The 23,934-nt window shown below is 38.7% G+C and overlaps 1 protein-coding gene across 4 annotated transcripts in view; it reads left to right on the top strand.

Annotated features, from left to right (window-relative positions):
- Nucleotides 1–23,019, top strand: part of ZNF385D (zinc finger protein 385D) — a 417,840-nt gene extending 394,821 nt beyond the window's left edge. For all 4 annotated transcript variants that reach the window (XM_058657086.1, XM_004588295.3, XM_058657085.1 and 1 more), the window contains 4 exons: nt 5,865–6,098; nt 18,514–18,692; nt 19,719–19,820; nt 22,739–23,019. In XM_058657086.1, coding sequence (XP_058513069.1) covers nt 5,865–6,098; nt 18,514–18,692; nt 19,719–19,820; nt 22,739–22,972 — 749 coding nt within the window. In that variant the 3' untranslated portion in view covers nt 22,973–23,019. The remainder of the gene's footprint in view (nt 1–5,864; nt 6,099–18,513; nt 18,693–19,718; nt 19,821–22,738) is intronic.
- The last annotated feature ends 915 nt before the right edge of the window (nt 23,020–23,934 follow it).

The raw sequence follows: 23,934 nt of genomic DNA, 5'->3' as shown, positions 1-23,934 counted from the left end.
AGTTCATACAGGGAAAGAAAAATATGATGCAATCTTAAGTCTCCAGTTCTCAGGGAAACATGATAAGCACGTGAAATCATAACATTAATTGCCATTACCTAGGAATAAATTTAAATAACTCACCTATGGCTTCTCCCTGGGAGTATGAACTCGAGTTTTGTAATTTGTTCTTTTATTATCCAGAATTCAAGTTGTTCATAGTTTCTGCTGTGTTTTCTTAAGCTTTTTAATTTTTTTTTAAGTATTTATACTATTTTTATACAAGTGAGGGTCACAAATGGGCTACTTGGAATAATGGCATGTTTCCTTTCATCCTCCATGAAAGGCCCATTCCAGAAAATATTAGCAATCTGTTTTGATGCCAAAGCCAAATAGTGACAGTTGCAATAATGAATATTTGCTACAGGGTGCTGGCAGAAAAATTGCACAGAAATACAAACACCAAATCGTCTCAATCCTTTTTCTTGCTATTGTTATTTTCAATTCCCTGTCACATATATTGTGCCTAGAGTCACTGGTTGAATACAGCGTTGAAATCAGAATCAGCCTTTGAGAAAGATGAAGAAAAATACATCATTATCCTACTTTCTCATCTTTTGGGGAGGCAGGAAAGGTGCAATGAAGAAAGCTATGTCTTCTTTTTACTATTTTACACAAGAGGGTACTTAAGAACTATGGATTTTTTCTTTAAGGAATTGGTAACGATCATAGTTGCACAAATGGGTGATTAAGTATACATGATTAACTCTAACTTGGACTGTGTTTAGCTTTTTTTTTTATTAATTATTTTGCATTATGTGACAGTTTCATAGGCTCTGGGAATCCTCCCACCCCTCCCTCTCCCCTCCCCCCTGGTGGATTCCTCTACCTTGTTGCAGTATTACAGTTCAAATTCAATCAAGATTCTTTCTTTGCAAACATATACCAAGCACAGAGTCCAGCTATTTATTGTCCAGATGGATTGAACAGTTTCTTGGGGAGACTATTTCTGGTCTGAAGTTAGAGCTGGTAGAATATCATTCTGTCAATTAAGAGTCCCAATATAACATCAACAGCAATTTGCAACATTATGGAATTGACATGGTTTTGATTAGTCATTCCTCACCATGGTGTTGGGGATTTTCCTGCACACCACCCCGCCAAAAAAAATGTTCTACACCTTAATTGTCGACAAATGTCTTGTTAGCGTTACAAGCCAGTCTAGATTATCCTAAAATCTGCCAAGATCAGCAAAATTATACTTCAACACAACAAATGGCTAAATACTAAAATGAAATAGACACGAGACAGCTGAATAGTACCCTATAGCCATTTTAAGGTATATAGCAGCCGGTCCTGTATATAAACTAAAATTAAAATGTCAATGAGCTAATCATAGGATGTGGTTAAGAACTTGCATTTTTTTTTTTTTAGCTTTTTAAATGTCAATGTTCAGGTTGTTAATTTTTGGAATGCATAAAGAAACATGACTAAACTCTGTTTTTTTTTTAATCAGAAAGAACTGATTTTAGTAATAAAATTTAAATAAAGATCAAGTGTGGCTGAGCTAGATTCTCTCTTTTTTTGAAATCAGTGTGTTGCCTGCTGACAGCTATGGCATATTTTAATAGTTTTCTTTCAACAAATATGTATTGAGTGTTCACTCTATGTCCAATATAAATGCAAAGAAAAAAAACAGATGAAGACTTATTGGTTTGCATTATTATTTCAGGTCATCGCAAGATATCTCATAAATGTTTTTCCCACTGAATGCATAATCTGTGTTTACTGGCTTTATTTCCTGAATGGTTTGGCATAAGGCTTACCACAAAATAGTTGATTCATAAATCTGACAGAATGAACTTCAAGTGCTTGAGCCACTGCATTTTAGGAAAGCAAATACTTGAGTTGGAATTAGCATCTACAAGATCAAGTACAAATTTCTACTTTAAAAGCGTTTGACAAGCTTAACAAATTTACTGAACTTCACCAAGAATCAAGGAAACTATGCAATAAAACCACAAACATCCCACTGATAGTCTACTATTTGCTGATTGACTATATTTTTCTGAAATTTATTACACCATAATTTTAAAACTTCACATTTACAGACGAAGTGCAATATAACCCATATTCTCTATCTAGTGGCTGTATTGTTAACATGTCACCTTACTGTGGCACCTTTGTTATAACTGATGAACAAATAAGCAGTGTTGTTACCCATTAAACTTCATACTTGGTTCAAAATTCCTAAATTTCTTATCCAAAGACCCTTTTTTGCCTCCAGAATTTGATCCAGATTCCCACATCACACTTAACTGTCATATCTTTTTAGGCTTCCCTAAACTGTGACACTCTCAGCCTTCGGCAGTTTTGACTGCCTGGACAGTTTTAAGGAGCAGTGGTCAGGAACTTGTTATAATGTATTTAGATTTAGGTTTGCTTATTTTTTTTTTTTCAAGATCAGACAGGAGTTTGAGGACTTGGAACTAAGGGAAACCACAGAGAAAATTCTCATCACTTCACGTCAATGCGGCATGTCATTAACAAAATCATTCATTTAAGATGCTGTTTTATGGATAAGCATGATATATACTCGGTAATTTTATGTGCCATATTAAGAAAGATCTGCTGTATGTCATTTTGCATGAAATATTTAGAACAGCTTTTTTTTCCTTAAGTAAGGCATACTCTTAAAATGTATTTGCCTTATCTTTTGGTTTAAAAAAGTCTGCTTTATCACGCATCAGAGAAATACATGAAAAATGTATTGGGCTATAAGCTTTTGTAATCCTACCTTCATGGAGCCAACGTCTGTATATTAAATTTGAAATGAAAACTGTAACTTTGAACTTCTTTAAAATTTAACTGCAAGCTTAGAAAATAGCATATCTATATCACTGAATGTTCAGAAATATACTACAAAGTAGAAGTGTAGAAAGTTAATCATTTTTATATTAATCCCTGTAAATCTGTTATTCAAGGAACTTGCCTCAAGGAATATTTGTGTTTGACTAAGCCGTAGGCAGGGCGAATCTAATGTCTTCTAATCTTATGGCACCTTTGATATAAATGTATGTTATTCTCTAGGGTCAGAGAAACACTAATAAAGCTGTCACAGACATTACAAGATCCATAGTTTTATTGATTCTATACTTATGTTACCAAATTTACCAGAAATAGGAAAGTTCACGTAAGATTACTGTGATCTATGCTCTGTGCTAGTTTCACATCAAGGCATAAAATGAACATGTCAATTGAGAAGAAAAGTTATTCCAAGCAGGGTATTACCATGGTAGCTTCCAGTGAAATAAATGCCACTGCATCACACTCTGGCTTCAGCGTGTTGCCTCCGCAAGATTAAAGGCGAAGTCTGTGTACGCCTGTCATACATAGTTAGGAGACCACTTCAGTGATTTTAGCCTACTGTGACTTCTCACCTGACTACGGAGAATCAGTTATGGCCAAGAGCATGATGCATAGCATTCGTTCTCCCCCAAAACTGTTATTTTACAAAGTATTCTGCCCTGACTCAATCTACAAGGATGTCTCCCAAAGTTCATAGAAAGTGAAATTGAAAGATAAGTTTATTTTGTTGTAAAATCACTTTGAAATCTGTGCAGTTTTTGTGCACATGCAGCTTGTTTCAACTTCTTGAAAACTTCATGTGTGCCATTTATCTTGGGAAAAATTCCTGTCTAGAATTTTCTCTTTTTTTACAGCTGTGTGTTGACGGATCAATTAAATTATAAGCATATTCAGTGATTTTAAATTTGCTATTGCTGGTCATATGGTGATCTTTCATAGACACACATGCACATAAACTTTTTTTAAAAAATGATTTACTTATTTTTATTGGGAAAGCAAAGGGGAAAACCCTCCATCCACTAGTTCACTCAATCAAATGATCACAATGACTAGAGCTGAACTGATCTGAAGCCAGGAGCCGTGACATTCTTCCAGGTCTCCCGTGTGCATATACGTTCTAAGCTTCTTCTTTCCTAGGGAATAAGCAGGGAGCTGGATCATAAGTGAACAGCTGTGGCCATATGGGATGCTAGCATTTGCAGGTGGAGAATTCACCAACTGAACCATCATACTGGCCCCTACACATTCTTTCATTTGATCTACTGGGGACGATTAACTACAAAATAATCACAGAGTTGTAATGCTGTCTAGTTATTCTAGTTATTTGGATGTTATCAGATGTTTATTGGAAATTTGTCAGGCAAGTATAAACTAAGCAGAAAGGGAGCTTTCCCATTGCTAAGGGAATAACTGCACAGCAATGGCAGCACTTGGTGTTAAATAGCGTTTGTTATTTTTCTATTAATGAGACTCTGATTTTCATTGTGATTGGTGAGCAGTTTTCATGACATTGAAAGAGGCTTACTTATCTTCGCAGCTAAGCGCGTGATTAGAAGTGTGTGAAGTGTCACATGAAGGAAGATCCAGGTGAATCCTTTTATACAGCAGTCCCTCGCAGGGACCCATTCCTCCTCCTGTTTCTTAGAACTAGGAAAGTAGCAAGAAATGATCTCCTTCCCACTTTACCATCCTAAAATAGTGCTAAAGAGAATACCCAAAATATAATTCTGTACCTGCAGTTCATAGCATCAACTAATAAATACAAAGCAAGATTTTATGCAGACCCCAACTCTGTGCAGGCATACCACACTATTCTTTAAACCAACTGCCAAATCCCTGCATCATCCACTTTTCAATGTGTCCTTAAAGAGTGACCAATAATAGCACATAGAATGGCATGTGGGATGAAACTTCCAAAAGCAGCTAAAGCTAGAAAGGCAGCCTGGAAATAGTTTGGATCGGACGATATGAAATCAAAGCAGGATGCAAGCCTGTTAAGAGTCGGCAAGGGCTGAGTGGAGAGCTTCTTTGAAATGCACTATCGGAGTAGGCAAAAATCCTACATGGTGATGGGCATCCTTGGGCAGAGAGCCATCTACACCCAAATTAAGTTACGTCAGAGTAGTTTCTCTTTGAAGGCTAATCTCTTCACATTTGGTTTCAGACTTTGGAGCTGTAGTGGTGGAAGATTACAGTACATCAACCATTCCCTCGTCATCAAATCCTTGAAATGATGTGACATAAACATGATCTGATCAGTCTGTGGATTCTTGGTGCATAGTGGCTATTGATGCTTGGATATTTGTGCCAACAGATTACCACATCCAATACCAGGCACAAAAATCATTAATATCAAAGTAAGAAGAATTTGAGCAGAACATGCTTTTAATTACAATATCCTACTCAAATTCTTCTTACTTGGTATTGATGATTTTTATGCCTGATATTGAATTGTAACTCTTGGTAAATAGAGAAGTGATTTTCTGAACTGCTGATCTAGACAAAACAATTGTGGCATCAGAATTCCATGTGTTTTTGCATAAATTACATACAAAAGGATCTGCATTTGTGTTTTAATTAGCAGATGGAATTAATAAAACAGACAAGTAGTAAGCAAAAAGAAAAGTATATTAAAAGCATTTATTCTTTATTTTGATTTTAAAATGCCATCTGTATGGAAATAAACATATGTAAAGTATAACATACTGTAATCCTTATTTTACTAAGACCATATGTCAGCAAATAAATTTGTGTGTATATTTATTTATCCTGCACAACAGTTTTAAATTGTTTTTGTGCATATTTTGAAGAATCGCTTGAACTTTTTATTTCAGTGTGGAATTTTGTGCGGTTACCTGTAAACATTTCTTCTTAAGGTGACTGATGCATAGTTGACAAGCAGCAATTACTAGTAGTTCTCAGTATTATTTGCAAAATGCAATTTTAGTGATGCATTTCCATACAGGGAAAGGTAATGTCATTGTCCTTCCTCCTTTTTGATGCTATTTTGAATGCAGAGAGTACCGCAGGGACACCAGCAATATCAACGACGACAACTGTGGAAATCCGCAAAAGCAGTGTTATGACAACTGAGATCACCTCTAAAGTGGAAAAAAGCCCCACGACAGCCACTGGCAATAGCTCATGTCCTTCCACGGAGACGGAGGAAGAAAAGGCCAAACGGCTCCTTTACTGTTCGCTATGCAAGGTCGCTGTCAACTCCACCTCACAGCTGGAGGCGCACAACAGTGGTGAGGCGCACAGATTTCGTTTGTCTCAACAGCTCTGCAATTATCTTCCCCTGAATAGATCAGATATTTTGCAGCAGGGAATGTGGGGAGGGATGGACAATTATTACATGGAATACATTAATCATCAGAAAATAAAACTAACGAGCGAAGAGCCGTTTATATATAACCAGTAAGAGATTTCCAGGGCTTTCAAGCCATGGAGTGTGTGTGTGTGTGTGTGTGTGTGTGTGTGTGTGTGTTTGTGTGTGTGTTTCTTAACATTAGAAGATAGAGTAAATAAAATTCTAAAGTACATTTTGCATTTACACAACCTCTGTGTTGTGTATGTGTTTTGTGCATTTACTTCTACAGGAATTTGCCTAGAATTGCACCATAATAGTGTTGCGATGTGTAGCTGAACACTTCCAGACACTTGTAATTAAAAACCCTCTTTTATGGTTTGCAAAACAAGTAATGTTTTCTAGCTCAAACTTGTGATCAAGACTTAAGCAACTTTATGTTATGAACAGCCATTGATGCCTGATTTTTATATGTAATGTGAGGGTGCTTCAAAAAGCTTTTGGAAAATGGAATTAAAAGATGGGGTTAGCCTGATATAAGAAATTTTTAATCCGTACAGAAGTTTTCCATGATACACATTTTGTGTGATTTTTTGGATATCTGAATTTTTCTGTGTTGATTTAAATGTATCTTCTAATTTCACTTTTCACCAACTTTTTAAAGTGTGCTATATTTAATTTATTGTTCCCATCTGTTTGAAGTCATTATTTTTCACTTGACTGATGCTCAAATAAGAAAAAATACGTGACCAATTAAGTGATAGAACCATGATTCAAATTCAGTCTCTCTTAAACTCTAAATTTTAATAGCATAATATACTGAAATTCAAACAAGGTAAGGCAAAATGTTTTCCCAATGTACTTTTGTTCTGTGCAGTTCTTTGTGTTGTGTGTGCGTGTGTGTGTATGTGTGTGTGTGACTGCTCATCTGTCTTTTACCAAAACATACTCTGTATATCCATATATGGATATATGTGTGTATATGTATATAATGTACAAAATATGACACACCTCCCTCTCCCAAAATGCTCAAATGTATACATGCTTGCTCACACACACAAACACACAGGCAGCTTTTCTCTTAAAACCAATGTCATTGCCAAGATGGATTTTTCTATAAAGACTGAGTTCATTGCCTTGGTACTGTCAGAGCTATGATAGAAGATGAATCATTTGTGAACTATGTCCTGAGTTAACAGTGCAGCTGTATGTTGAGTCACTGACCAGCCATTTACTGCACTGGTAATATTCAAGTATTGATTGAAACTCCAGGGAGTCATTGCAGATAGAAAACCATTCCTTCAGCAAGTATCGTTCCCTCACATATAACATTAGGTTGCAATTAGGGAGAGGCTGAGAAATGGAAAATAATCTTGTCCCAAGTCAAACTCTGCACCTTGCAAATTGGTCCCATGATTATTTGTACAAATCCATTTCATCCTGAATGCAAGAGATTTGTGCAAATGTGAGCATCACTGGAAGTCCATTCTTCTCTCAAGAATTCTCGATCTTTGTACATAGTGTCAAAAAGCACCCATGGCTACGCTGGGGACCTAATGACCAACAAGTTGTGTCAGGTCTAGAGGTGGCAAAGGGAAAAGGAAGACACACAAAGCTCCCTTTGGGTGCTGCTTTTGACTGCTTGAGTCAGCTCTACTATTATAGCTGCAGTAGTGTTGGGAGATCCATTACGTTCGTTGGAGGCTTCCTCTGGCTGCACATGAATGAGATACAATCTTGCCTGCATCCAAATAAGTACTGTTTGCACGCTGGCTTCGTCTGAGCTAAGTGTGATGAGAGAAGCTCCATATGTGCCTGATCTCCTGCCAGGAGCCTGGCAGAAGTGGCCCGAATCATCCAAGGATTACGGTGCCATGTTGTTTCTGAGATTCCTACAGAAGCAGGCTCTGAGATCAAGATTGAATGGCACAGAGTTTTTTGTTTTGCTTTCAAAAAGGTGAAGCATACAGAGTAGCAACTGATAAGAGATGCATCATTTAGCCAGTGCCCAACCTTGGCAACCAGAGCCTACCAACGAAACATTTAACTTCATGGCCCACGCTGTTTAACTATTCTGTTTTATATAGATTTATTTGTTATTTGAAAGGCAGAGCGACAGGAGGGAGAAAAAAAATAGAGATATTGTTCTTCCATCTGTCACTTCACTCTCCAAATATCTGCTAGGGCTGAGACTGAACCAGGCTATAGCCAGAATCCTGGAACTCCTTCTGGACCTGCCACGTGGGTGCAGAAACTCGTGTAGTTATGCAATCTTCCGCTGCTTTCCCAGGCACGTTAGTATTGAGCTGGGTTGGAACTGGAGCAGGTGGGACTTGAACAATTGCACAAATATACCTGTCCCACAAAGTGGGCTCCAATGTTTCACTGTTTCAAACAGAAACTGCAGCTGGCTTCATGCAATGCCAAAGCTCAATCAACTATGACTTTTTTCTTCGTTTTTACAATCATTGTGCTACCATCATTTATGTATAGTTACTGCTTATAATTTTACAAAGACGTAGGAAGGACCACAGGGGCAAAATGTGTGAGCCCAGAGAATTAGGAATTATCTGCACCTTACAATGAAACTTGTGGTTGAGTTCACAGGTATCCTGAGCTATTACAGGATACATAATAAAATGTGTTTAATCTCACTAGTCCCCACACCAGTCGTTAGGATATAGCCCGACAGAGGTTTTTATGGAGTTCTTTCTGTAACAGCATTTGAAGTGTCCAGCTCATGAGCTAGTGGAGAACAGGTTGCCTAGTCCGTTTAATCGTTATTTTCTAAACTCACTTAAAGCACCCTCCTATTGTCTGCACTCATGGAAGACCACAGTCACTGCTCACTGCCCTGTGCAGGCACCACTGCCCCTCTAAATGACTCCATAGGATTGCACATTGTCTTCCTGAGTCAGAGATTAGGAAACCCCAAGAATGCTGAGTTGTGTTTTTCAAGGAACCTGCTTAAAGGCCAATACTGATGGAATCAGCCAGTCTGCAGGCAGAAAGATAGTCATCTTACATCCGAGTAATCATTCCCAAAGCGCTTTTTTCCCTGCTCCTCAGAAGCATATTAGGTAGAGACTTGAAATAAAACTTGCAACATGGAGTATAGAATTAAGCATTTAGGGCCTGCTCCTGGGAGCCAGTAATCTTTCAAAACATGTTCATTTTTTTAAATCTTAGAAAACACATCTTAATTATAAACAACTGGCTACAAGCAGATTTGGAGAACACATTTGTCACTATTTATGTTATGATCCAATAGGAGAATTACAAGAGACCAGACCTGATTTTCAAATTAGTTGAAAACTTAATTAATACAGAATAATTAGAAGCGCAAACAAGTTTTTCATGTGAATTCGGCAGGGGATTATCATTTCTAGGTTCCTCTCGCCCCCTGCCCTCCATCTGTCTTCAGAGGAGTTATCAGGCCACATGACAATATTTAAGGATCCAGAGTGATGCCAGAATAATTAGTATGACTACAGCTGCTAGAATTAGTTAGGAGTCAATAATATTATTTCACTTGCTTTTTCTCTTTATTTTTTTTTTTTTTACTAAGGTGTAACCATTTGAGGCAACAGATAATTGATATTTGCTACATAACTCCGAAATGGCAAATTAGACAGTCTTGGTTGGATTTTTTTTTTTTTTTTTTTTTTTTGTAGCGTTTTGGGAAGCCAAGTACCTTCTCTGAACTGATTAGCGGGATGCGCAAAGCAATCCAAGAGTGTTTAAGATGCCTTAGATGGGTTTTATCTTCTCTTTAATGGACTTCCCTCTCTCATTTTAAAGATCCAAGTAGATACTTCTCGGTTTTGCCAATTCTGATGGTTTAAAAAGCTTCTCAACACTTCATAGCTGAATCTCAGTACAAACTTGGACAGATTTTTCTGGTCATGAGTAAGTATTAGCATTTGATATTGTTCATTCAATTCATTCCAGTTTTTCAATCCCTAGGCACAGTTTATTCCATCCCTCACTGAGCTGTAGTATACAAAATACTATTAAAGGATACTTTATGCTAAATTTTGAAATGCTTGGAGATTTCTAAACAAGACATTATTACAAGGAAAAAGAGAAGACGGACAATAGATATAGTGAGCAGAAAGAACAGTCCAGGAAAAATGCTGAAAATTACTAGTGCATTGAACATAGCCATGCCATCAAATAAAGAATTTCCTTTTCTATAACTCAGAAAATTTTGCCACAAAGCAACTTGGACTTACGTAGTTAGTGGAGACAATTCTGACATCCCAGTCCATAGGCTGAGTTAGAAATTCTTTTTACAAATAAAAAAAAAAAAAGTCCAGCATTTGTGTCATTTGTGTGTTGATTTTCATTGATGTCTAACACCTCCACTGTTTTCAATTGTTCATCTACTGTATGTTACACACCAAGAGTCCACCTCTCAGCAAGACCCAGGCACTGCTCTTTAAGAATCCCAGCTGTGCTTAGGAACAGAAAGAAGAGAAACACTTCAGTCAGGTGTGGTCGGTGTTTATGGCATCATTATTAAGACTCCAAAACTATCAACCACTCCTGCCCTGCACTTGCAGTGCTAAGTATTCAGTTTGGGAATAAACAAAGAAGTCACCCTATTCCTGTTCTTTGCTTGTGCCTTGTTTACATTTTCTGCAAATGATAAAGTGTCAGTTAACCCTCGTGAGCCTTATTCCACCTGCTCCTGTAGAGCGTGCGTGAGCACTACAGCTGTGCTAGCCTAGATATTTATGTTCAGATAAAGATCAAGTCAATTTTTCATGTATATTGCATGCCAGTGGCTCAAAAGCCGCCCATGGCTAACGGCTACCCTGTTAACCTGGAGTCTAATGTACTAGGGCTACACTTTACAAGTAAAATGCTTGTGGGGTTGTGACAATAAATGATTTGGGTTATCTTATCAAAAGAAAAGCATGCTTACACCTCTTGGAGTATTCAGGGTTATTTCACATTGAGTTATGTCTCATTTGTTAGCCAACACAGAAAGTGACTTCAGAGTTTTGCCAACCACCTGGCCTGGCAGGAATGTTTTTTTGGTTTCATTTTTAACCCAGTGAGATGCTCTCCTAATGTTATTTTTTTCAGAGAATACTTCATGCAAGGTCGTTGGCATTCAGAATATATTTAGACCCTGAAACATGGGAATGTGTTACCACTGAGGCTATAGGGCTTCAGGTTTAGGGTTGTGTAGGGTAGTCTTTTGGTTTTCATTTTATACCTATTTCGGATTCTTTGAATTTTCTGCTAAAAAACATCTGTCTTGGTCCTGGAACGATGGTTCAATTGCCTAATTCTCTGCCTGCAGTTTCATGTCCCAACTACTCCGTTTTCCATCCAGATCCCTGCTTTTGGCCCAGGAAAGCAGTGGAGGATAGCCCTAATCCTTGGAACCCCGCACCCATGTGAGAGACATGAAAGAGGCTTCTGGCTCCTGGCTTCTGATCAGTTCCGCCCTGGCCATTGTCGGCCATTTGGGGAGTGGCAAGTGGATGGAAGAGCTTCTCTCTCTACCTCTCCTTCTCTGTAAATCTGCCTTTGCAATAAAAATAAAATATTTTTAAGGAGCATCTGTTTCATTTTAAATTTAAGGAAGTAAAACTCGCTAAAGAGGAAACAAAACCACAGATTTTATAAATAGTTAAGTATCATGCACTAATTACACTGTGGCAGTGTGAATCATTTGTCCACTTATTGGTTATTAGGTGTTAATTATGTGATAACTTTTTTTCTAAAAGTCTTGGAGCATAGAAGGAAAAGTCACATGGCGTGTCCCATGCCCTGTTTAATTTTTAATTTTATTATTTTATGATACAGTTCCATAGGCTGTGGGCCACAGACCATTATGGGAATTGCTTCTAAGGTAATGAGAAGAGTGCTCAAAATTATTGTCCAATGTATGTGTAAAGTAACACAGGGAAGCTATCACCAGGTGTGATGAATATTAATCAGACAAACTATCTACATGCCCTGTATTCCTCCTTATATGCTGGGATTGCAAAATTCAACTCTGTATAGATTCCACAGATACATCACCCCACCATGCCAGCCTTGTGCCCACCAGGTCCCCCAGCGTGCAGAGCTAGTCTCCGGGTTTCCTGCGATCACTGGGTGTGTTTTAAAACTAGTCATGCACCCCATCACTACTTCATGGCCTTCCCTTTGAGGCCTTTTCTGATTGAAAAATGAAATTCTCCTTTTCTATGTATCTTGGTCTTTGTTTCTGCTTTCAGTTCCTCTGCAAATTGGACCTTAGGGACATGACTGGCACAGCCACAATTTTTGTTCATTTGGAAAATTACTGGGGAAGTTGGTACCATTCTGGGTGCTGTTAAGTATGCTGATACACCGATAAAATAACTCAAAATGTTGGGCCCAGCATGGTAGCCTAGTGGCTAAAGTCCTCACCTGGCACGTGCTAGGATCTGGTATGGGTGTTGGTTTTAATCCTAGCAGCCCCACTTCCCATCCAACTTGCTGCTTGTGGGCTGTGAAAGCAGTCAAGGATGACTCAAAGCCTTGGGATCCTGAACCTGCCTGGGAGACCTGGAAGAGATTCTGGGCTCCTGTCTCTGGGCTCTGGGCTCCTGGCTTCCAATCGGCGCAGCTCTGGCTGTTCCAGCCGCCTGGGGAGTCAATCAACGGACAGAAGATCTTCCTCTTTGTCTCTCGTCTTCTCTGTAGATCTGACTTTCCAGTAAAAATGCAATAAATCTTTAAAAAAATAATAATTCAAAGTGTTGTTATATAAGACTAAATGCACATTGAATTAACATGGGAAACATACAATAGAAAGGGCAAGTAGTCATACATGTGGGAGGTCTCTATGCTAGTACACAGATCGAGGGAACTCTTTTTTTGAGGCAAACAAGTTTCAATATAATGTGACTATACTAAATAACAAAATGAGAATATAAGAGTTATCTTTTCACTTGGCTATTTTTATGAAGACTGACTACTTGGTTTTTTCATAAGCTAAATCATTTAATGAGAAGATAACAAGTTAGTACTGGAAGTTGTAGGAGTTTGTCAAGCATTAGTCAGTATGAGAGTTCTTGAAAGAGTTCCTGAAAAATATACATTACTTTTTAATTTCATTTTTTTCCCACAAAAACTTTGAGGTCTCTATTATCATTTAATGGACCTTCTCGAAATTAAATTTCAAGGCATTGGAATTCATTTTATGTAGGGGCAAATTCTGCAGGTTTTTCCAAGATAGAATTTCTGTATGAAATTAGTTCTGTGATTTTTCTTTGTAAAGCTTATAAAGTTACTTAGCAGTTTGAATTGAGATGCTTAAAAGTGGTCTTATTTTTTGTCCTGGTAATATTACTCATGGGAAATCTATCCTAGGCCTGGTGCAATGGCTCAGTGGTTAAATCCTTGCCTTGCATGCACTGGGATCCCATATGGGTGCTGGTTCTTGACCTGCATGCTCCACTCCCCATCCAGCAACCTGCTTGTGGCCTGGGAAAGCAGTAGAGAATGACCCAAAGCCGTGGGACCCTGCACCCACTTGGGAGACCCCGAAGCGGCTCCTTGCTTCTGATTGGTTTAGCTCTGGCCATTGTGGCCATTTTAGGTGTGACCAATTGCCAGAGAATCTTTTCTCTCTACATCTCCTTGTTCTGTAAATATGCCTTTCCAATAAAAATAAATAAATCTCTGAAAAAAGAAAGACAGAAAATCTGTTTTAAGGAAGAAAACAAATAATTGATGAAAGATACAATGAGTAGCAAGCGCATTTCAAGCTGATTATATACAAAAGAAAAACTATGCAAATGTCCAAATTAAATTAACAGTTAAATATATCCATATTGAAAGTCTATACTGTCATTGAATACAATGCACATTTCTGGAAGTATATAATTTCTCAGGACTTCAGGCAAAGTCACCTCAGCTGTTATTCAAACTTTTAAAAAAGTAGGTAGTGGGGTGGGCGTTTGGTCTGCTATTTAAGACATCGCTTGTGATGCCTGCATCCCACATCGTGATGCCTGGAGTGGAGTCACGGCCCTTCTGATTTCCCATTCCTGCTCGGACACACCCAGGGAGTCAACAGTTGATGACTCAAATAGTTTGTGCCCTCCATGCAGGAGACGCAGATTTGTCTCCTGGCTCCAAGCTTCAGCCTGGCCCAACCCTGGCTCTTTCAGGTATTTGGGGAGTGATTCAATGAAAAAAGTCTCCATCTTTCATCTTTAACGCTCTCTCTGTCTTTCATCTTTCTCCCTATCTGTCTTCCTCTGTCTCTCAACAGATATTTAATTTTTAAATTAAAAATTAAATGTTCATATACATGTAAAAAAGCAATATAAGTAGGAAACCAGCAATAACCGTTATTATTTTATATACTTTTTTGTGAAGAAATTATGATTCTTGTTTTTATTGGTTTCCTCAATTTTGCTGATGACCTAAAGGTTACTATTCCTAAAGAATGATTTGGTTAATTAATTTTTTTAAAGTGCTTTGCCAATTCTCTGATTCTTCCACCTTTCCTTTATTCCAATACCTAACCTGTGGGACAGGAGGAAAAGGACACTGTCAAGATGATGGGCAGCAATGAAAGACAAGACCAGCCCTTCCTCCCATATCATTTTCATGTTGAAAACTGTAACAAAAAATAAGTAACTTGCCCAAAGTATTTAAAAATAGACAAAATAAGTAAAATCCAATACATCCAGGATTTCCTAGACCCTTATGAATCTGCAGAGTTTAAACTTGTTGGAATATTTCTCTCTGTTATGAAATCATGAAACTTTCAATGTTCAGAAAGTGTTGAAAAGAAAACGGTCCACTTAGCTCCATGTAGATGCTCCATGTGGACCCTTCCTTGGAAGAAAAGAGTCTGACTTGTGAGTGCTTGCTGAGCAGTTACAGAGGAAGGCAAGAGCCTTTCAAAATGTTTATAGGATGCTGGAACCAGAGGTGACATCACTGGCCATTAGAGAGCTTTTCTGAACATCATGAGTCATGGGCCTCTGTTAAGCACAAAAGAACATTAGGAGGGGAAAGAAAGGTACATGGGGAATTTAAAGACTTAAGTGAAAATCCAACTTTAGGAAAGACTATTAATAAACTAGGGAGTTAAAGGTGTTGTGTGCAAATGAACACAAATGAGAAATCTTTAGTATATTCTAGTGACTTAGGTAAAAATCTGTGTGCTGTTTGACAAGGACTTCAAGTGGTTCCTGCCTTGTGACCATGGCAACTAAATCTTTATAAACCTTAGTTTGTTGTCTCTAAAATTGAAATAATCAGAGCTCCTCATTCATACGTCAGCCCTGAGCAGTTGAAACATTAACCATTTTATGTCTACTGAAGATCAATCAGTATGATCTCTAAAACTCAGCGTATGTAAATTATTAATGCATGTTCCAATTCTCAAAAGTGAAAATGGCTTAAAATTCTAATTTTAACTGGATTTGGAGGAAATACAGCTACTTAATAGTCAAATTGTAAAAGTTTCTGAATGCTAACAATGATTGACAATCTGTTACTAAATGAATAAAAAAATTGCACACTGGGTGATGATTAAGGATAATCCCAGAATCCAGTGCAATAGTTGAACTTCTCCCCCAATTGTGCCATGCTTGAAGCATGTGTGTGTTCACATGTCTGTGTATAAGATGTAAATGGATTAATATATTTATTTTTTCTCTTTTTTTTCTGACTTCTGTGGAGAGACTACCCTGAAATCATGGCTGCAACAATCCAGTGATTTCCAGAGAGGAAGGCTTTTCTCCAGTTTCTTAGAGAGCACCTCCACTGTTTCTCTAAAGAAATGACGTAGGCATGGCTTAATAGCCAAATATGTTTTGGGGAGCACTTCTTCTGACTTTTCATGCTATTTAGAACCTGTTGCTAGGCCCAAATTTTTCAAATTTCCTCTCATCTCCATAATTTATATGAAGCTTGATGCTAGGTCATATAATCCATGTCTGGCCTCTTTTACTTCCCAGGCAAGATTGATTATGTAAATATTGCTGAGTAGATTAACACAGTGTTCTGACCCATCTCTGTCTCACTTATCAAGTCCCATTTCAGAATTAGAAAAGATATAAACCCAATGTCAATCAGAAACTGCCCAAGGAAGTCAGGATGAGAATTTATCTCCTGCTCCCTTCTTAGATTGGCTGAAGGGACTTCATGGTTTTGATAAAATCATCTGCTGAGATAAAGAAGTTGGAAAGAATCTACATGAACATTTCTTACTCTCTATTCTCCCCCATGTCTCCACCCTGTACTTCCAAATGAGAAAAAGGCGTTTGGGCTTCCTCTGTCACAAGAATAGGGAGGGCACATTTCAATGAGGCCTCAGACACTACCAGTGACAGTTGTGGGGCTTCATGCTTCAGGTCCTCTCATCCCCCCCAAGATGTTGACTTTCTTCTCTCCAGCATTCTGAAATATGCACATTTTAACAGCTTTGCATAATAATATGAATATTTAAAGTGAATATGCTAAGTTGTAAGAGTCTACCGTTTTGAAATGCTAAACCCAGTAATTCTATAACCACTTTGAATGAAACATATGCGTATATACCTGTTTTTTGTGTTCATTTTCTTTTTTTTAACACAGTGTCCCCATCATGATATCCTCTTGGTACTCAGTTATTCTGGAATTCTGATCGATGGTTCCGACGTTATGAATATTTTTTATGCTTGCAGAACTGAAAAGTAATCTAATAAATGCAATTAGGATGGATTAACTACAAGAAAGGATTTGCAAAAAATAAGCAAGGCAGAAACGACACAAATGATTAGGAAAGAAAATTGCACAGCAAAACCCATGACTGAGAAAAATAAATGTGCTTAGGAACTCTTAAGAAAAAAGGAAATTTTGAGCAAAATTCGGGGGAAATGGAGGATCATGAAATGTATGTAACTATAGTGATCTTACAAAAACAAATGCTGTTGTTACATTAAGCATGTATAAATCCCACAAATGTTATTGTTTATTAAAACAAGCATTACGTTTTACTCTATTTTAAGTCCACCCATCACTTTCATGGTTATTTGTTTACATTTGAGATCGTGTAAGTCTTCCTTATGGGCCCTAACTTCCTAATATTTCTTTCAGTCATCCAAATATGAAATATATTTTTTCCTGATTTGTTGTAGCTAATATGTAGATTATTTAAAAAGAAATGCATGCGAATGAAATTGATGTGTGGGGATTTGATCTGTGTTTATCACCTTAGTCCTGACGGCCATAGAAAAATAGCTTTTGTGTTTTCTATTTCATGAATTCTTCATTAGAGGATTAAGACTATTATTTATAATGTAAACCGAAAAAAGTTTGTCACAAAATCAATGGGGAAATATGAAAAAAAGAAAGGAAGGATGAGGAAGGAAGGCAAGTTTCATTATAAGCTTAAAATTCTATATATGAAATACATGAAATCTATTATCTTTTAAAAATAGTTATATAATTAGCATAAATTTAAAATATAGCATTAGGGGCCCGGCACAGTGACCTAGCAGCTAAAGTCCTCGCCTTGAACATGCCAGGATCCCACATGGGTGCCGGTTCTAACCCCGGCAGCCCCACTTCCCATCCAGCTCCCTGCTTGTGGCCTGGGAGAGCAGGTGAGGACAGCCCAAAGCTTTGGGACCCTGTACCCATATGGGAGACCTGGCGGAGGTTCCTGGCTCCTGGCTTTGGATCAGTGCAGCTCTGGCAGTTGAGATCACTTGGGGAGTGAATCATCGGACAGAAGATCTTCCTCTCTGTCCCTCCTCCTCTCTGTATGTCTGATTGCAATAAAAAATAAATCTTAAAATATGTATCTATATCATATATATATATATACACTATTAATCTTCTTTGAGCCTAAAGTGCATAAGCGTGGAAACATGTTTACATGCTGTTTAGGAAGTGAGGATTTAATTAGTGTCACTTCCATAAACACACCATGCTTAAACTGATTACATCTGTTACACATCACCTCCAACTATACCTTTAGCGACTAAATCACTCTTCCTCATCAGCTATCATTTATGTCTTATTAGCATCAGGAGGAAATGAAATCAAGTCACACCCATTTAATTTAGCTGTAGGACTTTCAGCTTTAGTTACTGTATTGATGGTGCTTATCGATAGTGTGTAACACTTGACAAAATCAGATAATTTAATAGTGTTATATAAGGTGATGGTAGCATGATGTTTCAGCTTGGTAGGGCGTAAACATACTTCAATCATCATGTCTAAGAGAACTCTACTGTAATAAGGCACCAAACTGTGTTACTGTATTGTTTCATGAAGGTGTATTCTAGCTAAGCTCTTTTTTTTTCCCCCCTCTCTCTCTTTACCTCTTTTTCTTTCTGTTTTCTAAATATTCCTGGCAGGTACAAAGCACAAAACAATGCTAGAAGCCCGGAACGGAAGTGGGACTATCAAAGCCTTTCCCAGGGCAGGAGTCAAAGGCAAAGGGCCTGTCAACAAGGCAAACACGGGCCTCCAAAACAAAACGTTTCACTGTGAAATCTGTGACGTGCATGTCAACTCAGAAACACAGCTTAAACAGGTGGGCAGAGCACGTGCTAACACGGAAAGGGGGTGCAGAACAGCCCTGGGAACTGGTGTGCCAGTCTGCTTTCCCACTGTTCACTACCAGCTCCATCCTCCCACGCATCTGTCTGTGAATCCACCCAATTTCCTTTGTCTTCCTTGTATATCGGTACTTCTTACGTTGCTGAGGGAGTGTTACAAGGGCTCCTAGCACCTTGCAGAAATGGTTGGCTATGAGTTTGTACAAGAATGGAAGGAAGATGGGGTATCGGATCTTTTTCCTTACAGCAGTTTCAACTGCGATGTGTTGGTTTTCTGTAAAGGTCAACCTCATTTTGTGTCATTTCCACTCATTTAGACACAACATGCTAACACTAATTTTATTCTGTGTTTTGCCTTTATTTTCTGTACTTTATTGTGTGTTATTGTACTGCATTTGTGAATGCTACAACACCTGCTAAAGGGATGACTAGTCAGGTTGCATTCATTTTTAGCCTGAATAGCCCTCCTCAGAGACCAGTTATACACTTCCTCCCAAAGGCACGGCCCTCATATTGTGTTTTATCTGTATATTGTACAATATTTTGCTGATTTTATGCACCTCAGTTATTTATCTTTAGAATTTTAAGGGTTGACCTTTTTCTGTACCAACGCGAGGATAAATATTAGTATGGAAACAAATTCATGCCTGCCTGGGTATGTTTGTTTATTTGCACATAAAATTCCTTCAGACATTCCTTTCTTTTATAAATGCTCTTCTAAAAAAGGAGATGTGCGCAGTGATAAGGGGAAACGCTAGACGGGGAAAAAAAAAAAAGAAGGTTCTTCTGATTGTTCAAAATACACTAAAACGGATTGCATAAAAATATACTTCCTCAGGGCACCGAGATGAAAGGACAGAAGGGCAAGCTCTTCAGGGTTGCCTTTCTGAAACTGACATGCGGTGATGGCTACCCTCGCCCTGGGTCACAATGTTTATGAGAGTGTGTGTTTTTGGTATGACTTTTTTTTTTAAAGCTGTCATTTTAATTGCTTTTAATAGCACATCAGCAGTCGAAGGCATAAAGACAGAGCTGCTGGGAAGCCCCCCAAACCTAAGTACAGCCCTTACAACAAACTCCAGAAAGCAGCACATCCTCTGGGGGTAAGTGCCTGGTGGGCTTTCCAGAACACAGGACACTGTCTTTCATCAACCTCATTCTGCTCCGCTAGGTTTGTTTTTCCCTTCATTTGGTCATTTACTAGATTGAAAAAGTGGGATGTAGCTAGGAAATGACAAACAAGGGATGTAGGAGCTGTTCTCTGTCACACCAATATGTTACTTTCTCAAAACGTGTTTCTATCATGTTTGACTTAAAAAAATATTTATTTATTTGAAAAAGATTGCAGAGATAAAGAGAAAGGCACAAAGAGAGAGTGATTTTCCATCCACTGGTTCACTCTCCAGAAAGCCCAAGAGCTGAGGCTGGACCACACCGAAGCCAGGAACAGGGAACTTCAGCCAAATATCCTGTGTGGATGGCAGAGGTCCCAGGCCATTGGAAGACAGGGAAGCCGGTGTCACAGGCCAGCATTTGACCTGCTATGCCGTAATGCCACACCCATTTGTTCAGTTTTAACTACATCCCAGCCAGGGGAGAAAAACAGACTTTCTGATAAGGAGCCCTTTGAAATCTGGTTCATGTTAGCAGACACTTATCAACAAGGAAGTGCTTGCAATTCCTTTGTAATATACTTAAAGGACAAACCATTGGTATGGCTGATAATCTCAACATGATTAGATATTGAATAACACAGTCTTGGGACTAGCATGGTGACATAATAAGTTTATAATCCTCCTGCGGTGCCGGCATTCCTTGTGGGTACCAATTCGAGTCCCGGCTACTCAAGTTTCAATCCAGCTCTCTACTTATGGTTTGGGAAAGCAGCAGAGGCTGGCATAAGTCCCTGGGCCACTGCATCCAAATGGGAGGCCCAGAAGAAGCACCTGGCTTCTGGGTTTGGATCAATTCAGCTATGGCCATTGAGGCCATTTAGGGAGTGAACCAGCGATGGAAGAGTTCTCTCTTTTCTCTCTCTCTCTCTCTCTCTCTCTCTCTCTCTCTCTGTTTCTCTGTGTGTGGCTTTGCCTTTCAAATAAAAATAAGTAAATATTTTTAAAAGCCACAGTCTTAGGAGTATGTCTTAATTTAGGAGTATATCTTAATTTAGTTAAGACCTGGAGAAATAAGGTCCTGAGAAACATTGTCTCCTCACTGCTCCTAATAAGATCTTTCGATTTAGCAAGCATACTGGGTGTAAATGTTCTGGTCTGGGATTTGGGGGTAGTACTTCAGAGAAAATCGGTGAACTCTCCTGACATTGCAGGTTGATGTTGAAGAGTTTATTAAAGTTTGAGCGACCATCACTTTCATCACAGACCCAGAGCTCAACAAAAACGTATCAGATCCTATAGGTATCTGCTGAGTTGTGAATTTTGAAATATTTTCTTCCAAACTAAAAAAATCTGTTATAAGACCCCATTGTGATTTAACCCAATTAGTTTAGTAGCTTGGCCCATTTTTATGCAGATAAAGTCACTTAACTCTTGCAGTAAACAATTTCAGCTGCACAGGGTGGCTGTGAGTTCTGTGGAAACCTTATATTCCTGCCTTAAACATGGGCGCTATCCTGACCTGCACAGGTGCAGCCTCAACCATTTAGTGAATATTTGCTAAACAAACCAAGGAGTGAAAACTCCTTTAGTAGTACTATCTAAACCCCCTGCTTCACTATCTCTGCTTCATAGGTAATTTGTAACATAGCTGATGACTTTCCCTATGAGTAGATATGTTAGGAATATATACTAGCCAGAGAATGAACTGGGTTTGTAGAATAAGACTGGGTGAACATGGTTTTCACTTTCACAAAGAAAAATTGAAACATATCAATAAAGGTATTGAAAGTGGACTCTGTCACTTTCATTTCACTCAAGTAGGGCATCATTAGATGGAAACTGCCTCTTTTTTTATTTTTTGCTGCCCAGTTTGTACACCTGGATAGTGTTAGTTTGAAAATCTCTTTAAGAATCTACTTCTGATGAGCTACTGCTCTATATCCAAAGCCAGGATGCCTGTGTTCAACACTCTGCTCTGACTCCCAAGCCCAGCTTTCCTCTTACGCGACCGTGGCAGGCCACAGCCACGATTCAAACGGCCGAACTACGTGCAGGAGATGTGGACCGAGTTTACAGACACCAACATCAGCCCCAACTAGGTCTTACCAGACATTTGTCACTGAACCAGTATACTCTTTGTACCCTCCCCTTGCCTCATCTGTCTTGTTGCCTCTCAAATTTGAAAAAGTAATAAGAAGTTTGATCTTTAAAAGTCTCTTCTTTGACAGTTAATGTGTCTTATACCAGTAAAAACTGGTATAAGATATTTCATTTTTTGTTTCAAAATGAATGCTTTCTACTGAAAGTATAAATTTCAACCAAAATAAGACAGAAGAATATCACTGAGTATTTTTCTGGAATACTTTTCAGTATCCCCGGTAGATCATTTTCAGACACCTTTTATTTCTTTCTGCATGAATATATTCTACACTGAATTTTTTTTTTTTTGGCAGTTCCCAACTGGGAATTTATTTTTATAAGTTTCATTGTTTAAACTTTTTCATTTGTTTGAAAGTCAGAATTACACAGAGAGCAAGAGAGATAGCTTCAATCTGTTGGTTTATTCTCCCAAATGGCTACAATGGCCAGAACTAAGCCAGGACAGGTTGGAGCCTGGAGCTTCTTCCTGGCCTCCCATGTGGGTACAGGGGCTCAAGTACCTGGACTATCTTTCACTGCTTTTCTAGATGTATTAGTGGAGACCTGGGTTGGAAGGGGATTAGCCAGCACTCAAACCAGTGCCTGTATGAAATGCCAGCCTCTCACTGGTGCGCATATGTAATGCCTGCTTTGCAGTCAGAAACTTACCCTGGTAAGTTCATCGTGGGACCCTACTGCTCTATTTTAAAGCTGCCCACCATGTTGAATTTTAAGAACAAATGCCAACGTTTTCCTCTTCCCTTCAGGTAAAATTAGTATTTTCAAAAGAACCTTCAAAGCCATTGGCTCCACGAATTCTACCAAACCCACTGGCAGCTGCTGCAGCCGCTGCTGCCGTGGCGGCCAACTCTCCCTTCAGCCTGCGAACTGCTCCAGCGGCAACGCTCTTCCAGACCTCCGCTCTTCCCCCCGCACTCCTGCGGCCAGCTCCTGGACCCATTCGGACGGCCCACACGCCTGTGCTGTTTGCTCCGTACTAAATTCCAAATGAGAATTGTTGTACTGCAATAATTTTTCATGAAACAAACAAAAAACACAAAGAGAACTATGCAGTGTTTATTTATAGTTTCAAAGTAAATCTGAAGAGCCAAGGTTTTGATAGTGAATTGAGAAGATTATTACAAAAAAAGGGGGGTGGGGGAGGTATAGGGGCAGGAGGGAGGGAATGGCATTTTCCCCAAATTAAAGCATTCCTCTTGAACATTGATTGTTTTAGAAGTGATCTCCAGTATTGACCTGTAGTGTTACCTAGAACTTCTGAAGCCTTTGTGACTGCTTTTGGGCACCTGTTTCCCCCTTGCATTGTCTTTCCTGCTCTATGAAACAACTATACATTGTCTAAGGGCATTAACTGGTTCCAATGTATATATAACAATTTACTCTGTAGATTAAAATAATGTGAAAAAAAGAAAAAAAAAAAAAAAAAAAAAAACAGAAGCAACACTGTGAGTAGTAGTACCCGTGCTGGTCCTCTTGCTATGACAGCAGTCATTGGGTATTTATCCCAACAAAAGTAGATACAGTAGATGTCTTGTTAAACAATAGTGCTGTGTCTCAATCTATGCCATTAGGTTTTACAAAATTGCAAAAGGTAGAACGAACAACCTTCATACCAGTAAGCAGGCAAAAAATAAACATCCGATACTATCAGTGAGGTGTCCCTGGTCAGCATTCTCCTCCCCTGTTTACCTGGAAGATTGGTAGGGTTGACTCTCAGAGGCAGGGGAGGCACTCATCAGGGTGACTTACCACCAAATACTGGTGTCCCACTCTGAAAAGTAGCTGAATACAGGAAGAGCTCATCATAAACCTGTACCTGAAAACAGATAAACCCGTTTGTCATGGGCATTTGACAAGAAATCAAAATCAGAGCAAGTCCTGTTTGTAGGGTGAGGAACAATCATAACATTGACCGAGAATGCAAACTAAAGATCTTTCATGT

The sequence above is a fragment of the Ochotona princeps genome, chromosome 30, assembly GCF_030435755.1.
Source record: "Ochotona princeps isolate mOchPri1 chromosome 30, mOchPri1.hap1, whole genome shotgun sequence".
In the NCBI taxonomy this organism is placed as follows: domain Eukaryota; kingdom Metazoa; phylum Chordata; class Mammalia; order Lagomorpha; family Ochotonidae; genus Ochotona; species Ochotona princeps.
This window is presented reverse-complemented; position numbering and strand designations above follow the sequence as displayed.